This window comes from Cygnus olor, chromosome 8 (genome assembly GCF_009769625.2).
Source record: "Cygnus olor isolate bCygOlo1 chromosome 8, bCygOlo1.pri.v2, whole genome shotgun sequence".
In the NCBI taxonomy this organism is placed as follows: Eukaryota; Metazoa; Chordata; class Aves; order Anseriformes; family Anatidae; genus Cygnus; species Cygnus olor.
This window is the reverse complement of record NC_049176.1, coordinates 981014-993973: the sequence shown is the minus strand read 5'-3', so window position 1 is coordinate 993973 and position 12960 is coordinate 981014. Positions and strand designations below refer to the sequence as shown.

The following is a 12960-nucleotide window of genomic DNA, read 5'->3' as shown; positions in this document are numbered from 1 at the left end:
TGCTTGAAGCTAGAAACTAGCAATAATAATAGGATTGACAAGGAAGAAGAGTATTAAAAATGTTCTGAATGTAGGCTCAGACCTTCTAGGCTGCTGGGGCTGGACTATGGAGAGTCCAGGCTCTGTCCTTTGGGCAGGTAACTCTTTGTTCCCCATCTCAAGTTACTCTTGAAATGGAAGCTTAGTAGCTGAGTTTGCATCCACCACAGCAGGTCCCTAGGCTGAAATGACTGAAGCAAGAGAAGACTTGATCCACATAAGATTGATTTCTGCCTGTCTGAATGAATATTTTCAATATTCCTTCCTACTGATATCTCAGGAGGAGAAGTAACCCTATAAAGAACAGACTAGTTTGATATCTGGAAGTGAAATAAGTCTGGCAGCAGAAGAACAGAAAAATGGAAAAACTCATTTCTGTAGAGAAATGCATGATAGAGGGCTATAGCTATTCCTCGAAAATTATCTTCCGTTACCCTGTAGTATACCAACAACCATAACTAATTGCAACAACCTTATCCTGCAAATAATAGGTTAAGGATGAAATGTGCAAGAATTCATCAGTATTACTGTCTAAAGTCCTTACACGTGTTTCAGTTCTATTCAGTACTTGTTATATCTTCACTTCTCAGTTTCTCTCCCACTTGTATGTCATTTGCAACATAGCTAATTCCTTGTCCCTCTACTTCAGGCCAAGTTTAATTCAGATTCAGAGCTGAGAACAAACAACCATCAGTTGCAGCATGCCACTTGACTAGATCAATTTGAAGAGTCAGAAATTATTTCTGCATAATATGGTGTTATATTTGAGGCTGAAAAAGCTAAGCTGAAACGGCTCAAGCTTAATAAGCCACTAAATGAAACATGAACTTAAAAATCCTTTCTGCAGCTTCCTTTTGTGAGACAAATATTTGGAGCATGGGTATGCTTACAGTCTACAGTTTCCAGCAGTCTCAGTGGCACATAGCATCAAAGCACAGCTAACATCATCCAGAATTATGGTGCGCAAGTGGGAATCTGACCGGTATGGGGACAGAACTTGGGGTTTGTTTTACTGTGGTGGTGGTTTTCACTATTTCGAGATATGCACGCACTGACAGTACTCCTTAAAAAGTGACTCTAGGACAATATCACGATCGTTTTATAAAAACATTAAGTTCTTATTTCACGACTACCATAAAAAAACAATAAATAGTGCTGTGTCATATAACCTAGCATAGGTTGAGAAGCAAATCTAGAATGACAGAATTTTGGGAAGTAAGTATTCTTTTGTTGTGACATACAAAAAAAAAGTAGGGAAAGCTGTTCATATTGTTTTCTGGAGTAGTAAAAGGAACTGCAGATGTTGAAAGTTTCCTGCCATCAGGTTTTGGTTTTGATGTCTGTCAACTGCTCTAATAAAAAGCTAGTGTTAAAGAATGTTACTACTAAATTTAAGCTGTTCAAAATAAAACTTGCCTTTAATTACCAAATGCTCATCAGAAGCTGAAAATTCCTAGCAAGTAGTATGAACTTAATGCAAATATAAAATGATTGGAAAATGCAGCAGTTTTGCATATTTTTTTATTATATGAAAATATTGGTGAGAAACATCAATCTTTTACAGTTTTAAAGAATTATAGATAACAAAGACCATTTTCTGACATAAAACTACTTGAAATGTTTTGATTCATCTGAAAGATGTAAAATTTCATCTGTCTGCATATCTGATTTAGAGAACAAGTAATACTTCTTCGGAAGAATTAAATATTTTAATGCTATGTCTGATGCCTGCATGTTTTCCAGTGGTTTGCTAATGCAGCTGCATGAGTGTATTTTAAATAACCAATGACACAAACAACAAACCGAATTTAACAGCAGCAACTTTAAAATAGGTTTTAAAGTGTGTGTATGTGTGCGTATATACATCTTTGCTGCTCAGAGAGATGGACAACAACTGAGGAGATTAATACCTTGTCCTAAAATTTATGTAGCACCCATCCAATTTACCCACTGTAAATACATTTTGTAGCTTATAGAACATAGTCTTAAATAGTTAGAGCTAGAAATACCTGATTTCTTTATTTTTATTTTCCACAGCTAGTGAAAAGGATCAGCTTCTGACTTCTAGTATTTTGAATACTGCAAGAGGAAGTTACAGCATGAGTTTTCTTTGAAAAATGTATTTGTAGAAAATCACATTGCAGGGTTCCTTTTTTGTGCTAAATACTTTTTGATGAGTTGTCAGCTCTACAAAATCTGTAAGGAAATTTCTGTTATGAAAGAAAAACTGAAACCTTCCTTGTCCTTCACTAGTAATGAGGACCTTGCAAGCCAGGCTTATGCTGACATTCAGCTTAAGTCAGTTTAAGCTGACTGGAGGTAGAGTCTGCTCTTCCATGAGCAAACTTAACATAGATATCACAGAATAACTTGGCATTAACTTTATGGTAATATTTGGGATAAAAAGCATTTAAATTTAGTGATAATATATAATTCCCAATAGCATATATACTCTACGTAGTATACAGTAACAGTTTTCAGCTATTTGTGCAGTGTTGAATTTAAGCTAATAACTTTCATCGTCTCTGCTGTTTATTCCGATTTAATCGGAAAATGCCTGTTTTGTGTCGTCTTGTGCACTCAATTCCAATGTAAACCCAGGTATTTACTTGTTTTAAAAGGGTTATGGCACCTGTCTTAAATTCATGGTGAAAATCCAACTTTACCTTTGTTTTATGATACAGTGGTTTATGGTCACATCATGATTTGGAATCCAAGGTACCAGAGGCTAAAATGGAAAAGTCCATTTCAAATGGGGATAAAGGATTTAGATTAATGTTTCTCCCATGTACATTTCTGCTGTTGCAAGAGATACAGTCCTTCTTGTCTGGAATCTCAACGCCAATGAAGCTTTTTCTGTGTATGAATGTAAACTGCATTATTTTTGGTCTGCAAGTTTTGTTGCTCCTGCTTCAGTTTGGATTTCTCAGTACCAATAGTCATCCTTGTAAAGGGAGATAAGTTTTGTTTGCATTGTTGTTGTTTAATCTATTTAGCATGGAAAAAATGATAATACTTGCTACTTTTTTTTTGTAAATTTGAGCCATGGATTGGCTAGGAAACTAAGTTTGATGTGCAATTAATTTACAACATGGAGTAATAGTGCATATGTGAATTAACAGTGAATATCAGAAAATCATTCTTGTGATGTATACTCTGCAAGAAAAAAACATCTCTGAAAGAGAAATTGCTTTGAGTTTGCCAACACTGAAACTATGCAGGATTGTTCTCTTCATTCAGCAAAAAGATTTTGGAATGCAAAATACTGTCCTGGTACATATTTGTGTCCTGGTGCTGTTTCAGGGAAAGCTATCTGTTAAAGCTTTTGCTTTGTATTTTGAAGAATAGTTGACACCCCTCATTCTACAAGTTATTTAAATTCCATTTGCAAGTAACTTCAAGCTTGCCTGTTGAAGTTGATTTTTTTTGTTTGTTTTCTTCAAGCATATGTAGAGATTTAGCAAAATGAGCTACAGGTAGAGAAGCCAGATTTTCTTGTTATAGATTTCTGGCTGTATGTGATTTACAGTCAGGTTAAAGACTTGCATAAAATCAAGGTGCTTCTACCTTCCAAAGTTGATAGCTGCTTTGGAAATTATTCATTGGAGGGTAGAGGGGGACACTACAACATACCTACAGCTGTTGACTTGTACCTAGCAAAGTGAAGACATGGGCTGCTTTCAGAAAAGAGTTCTTTGCAGCAGGTGGTTATTTTTCTGAGATCTGCGAAGAATTTGGTTTAGTCACTTTAGGATTCCCTTTAGAGATAAGCTGAAAGTGTTGCAGGCTTTCACATTTCAAGATGCTCAAAAAGATGTCATTGGCACTTAAGAGCTACGTTAGGTTGACAAACCTTTTCATCTCTGACTTTTTTTTACTTGCCAATTTGTCATTGTACCTCTTACAGCATTGGTACTAAGGGACATTCCTTTTTTCACTTTTGCTCTCTGGGGTTCCTGCACAATAAATATAATTTTACTTGGGGGGGAGTGTTTCCCAGGGGATCAGCTTGGTCGGAACTACTTATACCTGCTGGCAACTTCAACCAGATGCAAAATGCTGGATGGTTTGTTTGTGTGCATGTGTGTGAATGTTGTCTGTACATGACAAAAATAAGCAAGCTGTTAAAATAGAATTTTAATATACCATATCTGTGAACAATTTGAATAAGATTCTTTTTTTAAATCAAAACAGAAAGAAGAAGGAAAAATTCAAGGGCAGCTTAATAATTCTGATTCTAACCAGTATATCAGAGAACTGAAAGATCAGATAGCTGAGCTGCATCATGAGGTAAGTGATAAAATTCTAGTGTCTGATCACTTGCACCTTTTTGTCATATTTTAAATGTAGTAGGTCTTGCTTTTCTAGTAGCTATTATAGCTTCAGAACCTGATTTTGCCAGTGTAAATTATTTTAAATGAATTGAATTAACTTTTGTATATGAGTCTTGCCCTTGTATCCTGGGATGTAAGAGAACAAAAATCTCCTTAATTATATGATTTGACATTAAATGAGACCAGCGTATTCCATCTTGTGTTCTCCTTAATTTCATGAGTTGATCATACATTGTGCTGTGTTGTATTTGCTGCATTCAGAGCTATGTGCATGAAAATAAGCCCCTTTGTCTTTATTTATTACAGCTTTTGAGGATAATTCAGTTAGAAACTAAACTGCGTTTGTACAAGCTGAAGAGTCTGTGGAGATCTCTTTTGGTACTTGCTATTGTGAGGACGAATTTTATGTGGTAGTGTACCGAGATTGCTTAAAAAGAAAAAGGATGCTTGCTTAATATCAGTTAACAGATTAAGTTTTAAACTGCCAAAACCTTTAGCCTATGAAATTTGTCTTCAGACTTCCTTGCTTCAATAGTTGTAGTAACTGTCTCTTAGTTAAAAAGATCAGAAGGTCTTGAAACTGAAATGGCTTGTGTAACTGCTGTGCTCACTGGCTCATTTCAGTTTGTCGTATGTTGTGAAGAAATGTCTTTACTTAACACTGTTATGTGCAAAATGCCCAGTCATCATTGCATTTTAGTATGCTTCTGTACGCATTCTAATAGACAGCTCTGATAGTGTAGCTTAAAATTGTAGTATTGTAAACAAATACAACCGATTAATTTTGTTTGCCTTTTTGGTTTTGTTAAATAAGCACATCCTTTCTTTAAGTGTAGTTAGTGTTTTTTGTAATAACCCTAGTAGATTCAAACTCTTAGGACCCATCCCTTGAGAGTTATAATATAGCAGAGGCTCTTGGAATGCTGTCTCTTCTATAGATAGAAGATAGTCTCTAGGGCCATCAGTCCAGCACCTCTACTGATCACTAAGCTCACTTAAAAAATAAATTTAAAAATCAATAACCTGGCATTTTCCATTAAAGGACTATAACTAGCTTGCTTTGTATGAGAAAGTTGCTTGTAGAATTCCCAGAAAGCCAGATACCTTGTGTATTTTGCATTATGAAAAAATAAAGAAAAAAAGAACTGTACTGATTCTGCTCAGTGTAAGTTTAAAAGATAAAAAGTTTTGGAGAAAAAGTAGGGTTACCGTTGGAAAGCTGTTGCATAATTTTCTGTATACAAGCAATTGTCATATGCCTGTCTGAGCAACACTCTTTTCAGGAAGGCAAACAATTGTTTGTTTTTATTGTGAACAGGTTGGAAGGAAGGTTAGGTTTGTTAGCTGAGAGAACAATGATGGAGTCATTCTAGTGAATCCTAAACAGTTAAGTCTGGACAAATCTTTAATAGTATTTCTATTTCCTTAAAGGAAAAGGCCAGCTAGGGAGTATACGAATCTCTACAATACTAGAGTTCACATAATTCCATGTAGAAGAGTACTCCTCTCCCAGAGGTGCACTTTGTTATGGCTTACTGCTTACCTAGTTTGAGAATTAAATTATAGGAACAAAATATCTCATTCTAGAATATATAGAAACAGCAGCAAGAAACCCTTATATACTAAACAAGTTATAAGCTGATAGCATCTCTGAATGCTTCCTTACAGTTTTTTTAATCCTGGAAGTCCTTATTTACTAATCGCTTTTTTCCCGTACTTTAATATATCTAGTTGTCTAGTATTTAAATAGAAACTTTAGAGGGAAAGTAACACTTCAGGCACAATCAGGCTTTATGGAGGGAAAGTAATACTTAAGGCTTTATTTTGAGCATAACCCACTGGGCTGATTTTTATGATAATGTAAGATTAAGTCTGAAATGTAGGTAGTATTTATGGGTAGGTTGATTCTAACGAAGTCTTCAATCAACAGCTGCTAAGTGAAGAACTTCATTTGTAGTGTTTTCTGGAAAAGCAAAACTTAACTGGCAATAAGAAGAGGCAAAAATGTTTGCTCTCAACTGCTAAATGCTAGGACTAGTATACTTCAGTCAACACCGATTAAAATAAACTAACTTTATGAAATCTACACTGAAATGTCTTCATGTGTAGCTCCATTAATGACCATACTACTTGGCTGCTTTTTTATTCTACTTTTGCAAAAGCTGGGGGCAAAAAAAATGTTACAAATAACTCTGCAAATTCATCTTCCTGAAGACATGGTGATAGGCTGACCACAGCCTCCTAGCTGGTTAAAGGTAAAAGGCACTGGTAAAGCAATAGAGTTCTTAGTGACTCTATGAAGTTAACACTTCATATATTTTACCTGCAGAACTTTAAACTGGACACCAATTAATGCAAAAGTTATAGTTGGGCGAAGTGACACAAGGTTCTTGGTGATGCCAAGATACTTACTGATGATTCTGTTTATTGAACACTTTTCCTTGCTGAACACTTCTTGCAGTACTGAATTCTTACAGAAGTTTACATCAGAAGAATTGCAAGTTACCAATCTGAAGGCTGGAACAAAATAATGAAAAATCATGTATTGAATGAATACAAGTAATTGGAATGAAGTCCATATTAGCCTTCTGACAAACACTTTTGTGTCTTTGGCCAGAAATATGAGTGCGTGTGTCCCTGTTATCAGTGGAACCTGGAGTAGTGAGATACTCTAATTCCATCCTGTGATGTGATCATGTCAGTGGAAGGTCTCCAGTAAGAAACGCCGGAGGGTGGGGCAGCAGGAGTTGGTTATTAATGCTGCCTGGGGTCTCAAGCTGAATCCTCCCAGTGAAAAGTTGGGTTGTGGGTGTGCTACTAGAGAGCAGGAGCAACAGGCTGCTGCTGCTGTGGCACATCTTGACTTTGTAATGGAGAAAGCTGACACCCAAATTTCAGTTCTCATACTGAAACAGGTGAGAGAAGTAATCCAAATCAGCTATGTTATCAGAACTCTACATATAATGTAAGATTATAAATTTTATTTTTAAAAGTTTTTATTTCCAATCCTCTGCCTTTTGTTGCCATCTACGTAATTAATTTTGGCCTGTCTCTTCTGAGCTCTGACAGGCTGCAGTTCCTGTGAAGCAGCTTTATTACTTGTCATTAAATACAGTAAGCTTGGTTCCCCTGTATTTGGCACAGAAGTCAGATCAGATGAGTGTCATTTGACCTTAAAACTTAACCTGCTCTAAATGATGTAATGTTAATGACATAAGTTTACAGGCACTGCAAGATTTGTAATGGGTTACGTACTGTCAGGTTGTGTACTGAGTGCTTGTATTTCAGTGAAGTTTCCTTTGATTAGACTCTAAGGTATTAAGTAAAAGTATCTTCTGTGAAACATTTTCACTATTCAAGAAACTGTCTCACTTCAGTAGGTAGCACGGAAGTGAACAGTTAATGTTTGTGGGGGAAAAATACATGGAAATGTTGAGCTGCTTTGAATTTCCATTAAATAAAGTAAAGGGCTTAAGGAAAACTGAAGTAAATCATAAACTAGTTCTTGTTCATTTCAACATAAATCACATAGTGGGAGGAAGAAAAGGGAGGAGGTACTTTGTAGTTTGCCACTTTTTTTTTTACTTTTAATTCAAACTGAATGAAATTAAATGATTTATAAAGTGCTTAAGTTCTGTATTTCATATATACTACCCCTTTGTACATGCAGTACTTTATATATATATTACATAGCAGCTGTCTCTGCTTCCTGTTGGATGTTGCAAGGCTCATATGTGTTACCTAGATTACAGGAGTGGTACAAAAGATTAGAATTGACATGCTTACCCACAAGCTACACTGGCAGACCACAAGACACCTTTGGAGACAGAAGCAAGTGGTTTCCAGTCCTACAGACTTTGTATTTTAGGACTGAAGTGCTTAAGGTTAAATTGTATTCAAAGCAAAACTGTGTAAAAACTTGTCCTTGTCATATTGCTAGCCGATTTTTGTGTCTCTTGGAATGTTTTAATGAGTTTGTTTTGCTGTTACATTTCAGTTTTTTATTAAGTCTTTAATCTTAGCACAATTTTCATAATAAGCTAAATTCTTCCTAGTATGTATTCAAATACAATAAAGCACGTAGCCTCTACGATTTGGGATTGTAGAGCATTATTCTATGCTGTCACTACTGCATGTTGTACATATGCATTGGGGGATAGCTTTATGAAGGAGAGCAGCAGCATACAGAAACTTACTGCTTCTTTCACTCAGTATGTGTTCTTCCTTGATATTTGAAAATCACTGAAAAGGGTATAAAACTCAAAGCATGCAAGAATAATAGAATGGCCCTGAATGTCTAAGGGATGAATAATCATGAGATTTTCTTAGTTGCCAATGGAAATTGTCATTGTCCAGGTGAGCTCCAATTTCAGTTTTCAAAAAAGTAGCATTCAGTGGATCCTCCAAATACTACAGTGTCTGAAATTTCACTTCTAAGGTGCCAATTTTGCTCACTTCATTTTTCTTAATGCAGTTCCAGCACATTTTTTATTTATTGTACATTGCAGTATAAGTTTAGGACTGAAATACACTCAATTTAAATGTTTTCCTGATTTCACTCAAGCTGACTAGCTGCTTTAACTTGCTGTCCATAGAAGGCAGGAGTATATCTGATATATTTAAAACCATTTTTCACACTTACCTGTACTTCAGGGATCTGGTAGTTGATGAGTAAGGAGCATTTACTCACTTCTCTCCAGTGCAAAAATCAAGATCCTCAAGTGAAATGGGGGCAGGGATAAATTCCTGAAGTTGCATGGATACCACTTGCATCACTGAAAAATGAGCTACTTGCTAAAGGCCAGGGAGAACGTTCTGGGAAAATATTGCTGTTTGTCTCCTATATTCTTTCTCAGGCATTTGCTATTGACCAACATCAGAGACAGGATATGGAGCTAGTTTTGCCCTAGCTGTTCTTCTGTAAATGATATATGCTTTTAACAAATAAATGCTTGAAATATGTTGAGAGGAAGGAAGGATGAGATAGCTCTCAAATATAAAAAACTTATGCATGTGTTTTTGGTGTTTGAATGAAAAACAAAATCCTGATATTAGTGTGCCACAAAGGTTAAGAATTCAAGAGGTTAGAAAACCCTCTGCAAACTGCCCTCGTTAACAGCATGTCTGATGGAAAAGAAGATGACAGATGCAGCTAGAGCATTACTTTCCAAAATGATTTTTTGAGGTTTTTAGAAGGCTATAATGGTAACTTCAAGGGAAATTCTGGTGATTAAATTCTTGCATATTGACAATGCAGAAAAAGGGTTATGTTTGTGTTTTTTATATTTCTCACTTTTAGTATCTTGACAACTTGATGGCTTCTCAAAGAAGTAGTAGTGACCACTAGTTTACTACCTTTCCATTCCCACATACAGAGTTTTATCTAGGAATGGATCTGATACTATGTTGTAAGAACCTAATGCAGTCAGTAAGATTCTGATACAGGTGTTATCTCATGGTCTGATCTTGTTCCTGGTGAACTTGCATTTTAAGATTCTCTTAATGAAAAGAGATATAAAAGTTGGGGATTAATTACTATGCTTTTAAAAGATTTTGCTTGTGTAATAATTCAAGACACTTTAGGTAATTACTTTGAGGATAAATAATGCATAAGATATGACCAAAGGAGTAATTGGTAATCTGGCTAAAGCTATGAGTTAAAGCTACATTTTGCAACTTAGGGTAGCTTTCTAGACTTACCACTGCTGAAACTAAAATGGAGAAGGGAAAGTAAACTCTAGCCATCAGCGTGAAGGATGAAGAAAACCTGTATAGGCCACATAATACAACAACCAAACAGAATTTAGTGTGCTGTCATCTGCAGGAGGAAAGTTTAAACCACATTAACAGTTCCTTTGGTCTTAAATACCATGAACTTGTAGGTAAGCTCTGTTTAAAAAGTGCTCATTTATTTCCTCCTTATTTTTATTTTCGTGGTTAATCTTAAATCAGCATGGTACAGTGAGTGGTTCTGGTCCCAAGCACAATTTAGTCTTTATACAAGCTGTACAAGCAACTAAATGATGACTGTCAACCATGGACGAGCACAAAATGACACTGCTGTTTGTGGCCACTTGAGTAGCACGAGATCAGTTGATCATTCCTAGCTCCTGAGTCTCTCAACAATAGTATCTGGCTTTGGTGGTGGCATACCAGCAGGGAGCATTATTCCTTTCCTCTTCATTTTGTTATTAGGTCATCTTTGAGTCAAATTCAATGCTTAGCAAATCAAATGCTCTGTAGTCTGAAACACCACTAGACTACATTCAGAAGCAGGGTAAATAACTGAGCTTTATTCTGCTGTACTTAGGCTACTGTCATCCAGCTACTCAATTTGGATGTGCCTGTACTGCTTTGCTGTCATAAGTGACTGCAATGTGGACATGTCTTCCACCCATTCAGAGCTTTAAAGGTTATACGTAGCTTTGGGTGATGGACATAAAAGGATTAACTGTGAGAAATGGATTCTAGTTCAAGCTATCAGAAACAAAGTTCTTCACTGAAGACGTATTTATAAGGCAATGACTTGCATGCATGAAATCATATGAGTTAATGAGACAAGATCAGACTTACCAGCATTTAGATCTTGGAAAGAAATATGTAACTTATTTCATTAGAATTGGGGTGAGAACAGCAAGTCCAAAAAGGCTTACTACTTTTCTTGTAACATCTATAGTGGATATAATGCTCTTCTACTCAGTCTCGTGAACTTACTTCCCCTCCTTGTCTCCTGGAGATAATGAGATTCATGAAAGGTTGGAAGTGTGCTGCTTACTGTCCATGTAGTATGCTCTGTACTGTACAGGCAGATATGTATTTGGCTTTTCATGGTTGTCACTTTTCATGCTTGTTTTCATAAAAACAGCTAATCTCTAAGATTGCAGTCAATTCCTACATTGTTCTTATTTCAGTTTTCGCTAAAACTAATGCTTGTTAAAAGTACTGCTTGTTTCTCAATACTGACAGAATCACATTATCACCTTCAATAGTTTGTTTTACTGGACAAATGCTTTCAAAATATGTCTCTAAATGTTTTCTTACTTGATAAGAAGTGCTGTCCCTTAAAGGAAATATGTTAGCCCTCAGATTTACAAAACAAGTGCTTCAACTTGTGGTAGAAGTTTATAGCACAATAAATCATGTGCTTTTCTTCTACCATATCTTGCAAGCACAGTCGGACAACAGACCATCAGATTTTCCCTCCCCACAAGCAAAGTTCTTGCAAGGCTGCTGGACAGCTAAAAATGTAATTGCTCTACTAGTACGTGTCAAAGATAGAGTCTCTGTGCTGGCGGAGTCTGATTTAAGTGGTTGTGGTCAGTCTGAGGAACCTGTGATGTGATAAGATAGCGTTTGTGAGGTCATGTGGTTTGCAAACACCCAGCCTAATGTAGCAGCTTTGTCTACACACGATAGTTAAATATATACTGTATGCTTTAGAAAAGTGAATTGCTTTATTTCTTTATATCAGCTTGTACTTAAGAATCAAAGATGTTATGCTGGCTTGATAATCCCAAGACTGTTACAGAAGTGAGACTGAACAGATTGGGAGACTTAATACTTTCTATTACTTTCTCTAGTTTAGTTACCGTGTTCTTCACAAAACAGCTGGCTTTAAAGACTATCTGGCTTAACTAAGCGATGAACAGGCAGAAGTTCTATTGCACAGTGGAAGCAGTGTGTGTGTGTGTATTTTGTGAAAATCAGTTTTTTATTTTGATTCATTTTGAATGGGTGTTTATAGTATAGTTAACATAGACATCCTACACTTGTCCAAAAAGGCATGATTGATTTCATAACAATGCTACTCTGTTCCACAAACCTTTGGCCATAGACTCCACCTTCATCTTTGCATCAGCTACATGCCCCTCAATAACATCTTCAACAAAATGAGTGAACAGTGTAACCAAGAACAGTGATGCAGTGTCACCTTAGAGCAGGTATGAATTTGTTCACTGCAGTGGGACTAGAAGATGAGGGCAACAGTTTTAGATATGAATCTTAACTGTTTCATCTTAACTGTTTCACTGCCACTACTGACAGATTCAGTGATAAAATGAAGGCTGGTGACTGTTCTCTGTAGAAACGCTTCCCTTTTTTTCCCCTGTTTGTATCCTACAGTATCTGAGCTTCAGATCTGTCTTGTGGAGAAATATACTAGTTCTTGATTGCAGTATTAGAAATGAATGTAGCAAGCTGTACCTAACTATACTCCCTGTTTAGAGTTTGGATTGCTAAAGGAAGTGAACTGATTATAGGTAACAGTACTTCATTATCATGACAGTAATGCTGCTCTCCTTGCATGTTGCTTAAGATGTGTGACCTCTCTGCTGTACCACACAGAGCTTTGTCAGGATCTGTCCTGTGTTGCTGCTTACAAATCAAGTTCTGTTGGGGATTGAACAGAGGGAGGGGTTGTGGTACTGGTTTGAACTTAACTGAGTAGTTGCTCCTTGGAAAGATGTTGTATGTACAGTGGTAACACAGGTGCCATCTATTTTCTACTTGAGAAACAAGCTCAGGAGAAGAATGCTATGTATTAGCGTGTTTGTATGTGGAGCAAACAGTGGGCATGTGGTAGAAACCC

General features: G+C 36.4%; 1 protein-coding gene across 9 annotated transcripts in view; it reads left to right on the top strand.

Moving 5' to 3' along the window:
- EVI5 (ecotropic viral integration site 5) overlaps positions 1-12960 on the top strand; it is a 76685-nt gene that overhangs the window by 51031 nt on the left and 12694 nt on the right. For 6 of the 9 annotated variants that reach the window (XM_040566323.1, XM_040566325.1, XM_040566322.1 and 3 more), the window contains one exon: positions 4234-4329. The exons of 1 other annotated variant lie outside the window; for it this stretch is intronic. In XM_040566323.1, the coding sequence (XP_040422257.1) occupies positions 4234-4329 (96 nt within the window). Of the gene's footprint in view, positions 1-4233; positions 4330-4679; positions 5368-12960 lie in introns of those variants that run through there. 2 more of the 9 variants (XM_040566328.1, XM_040566326.1) reach the window with 1 other exon arrangement.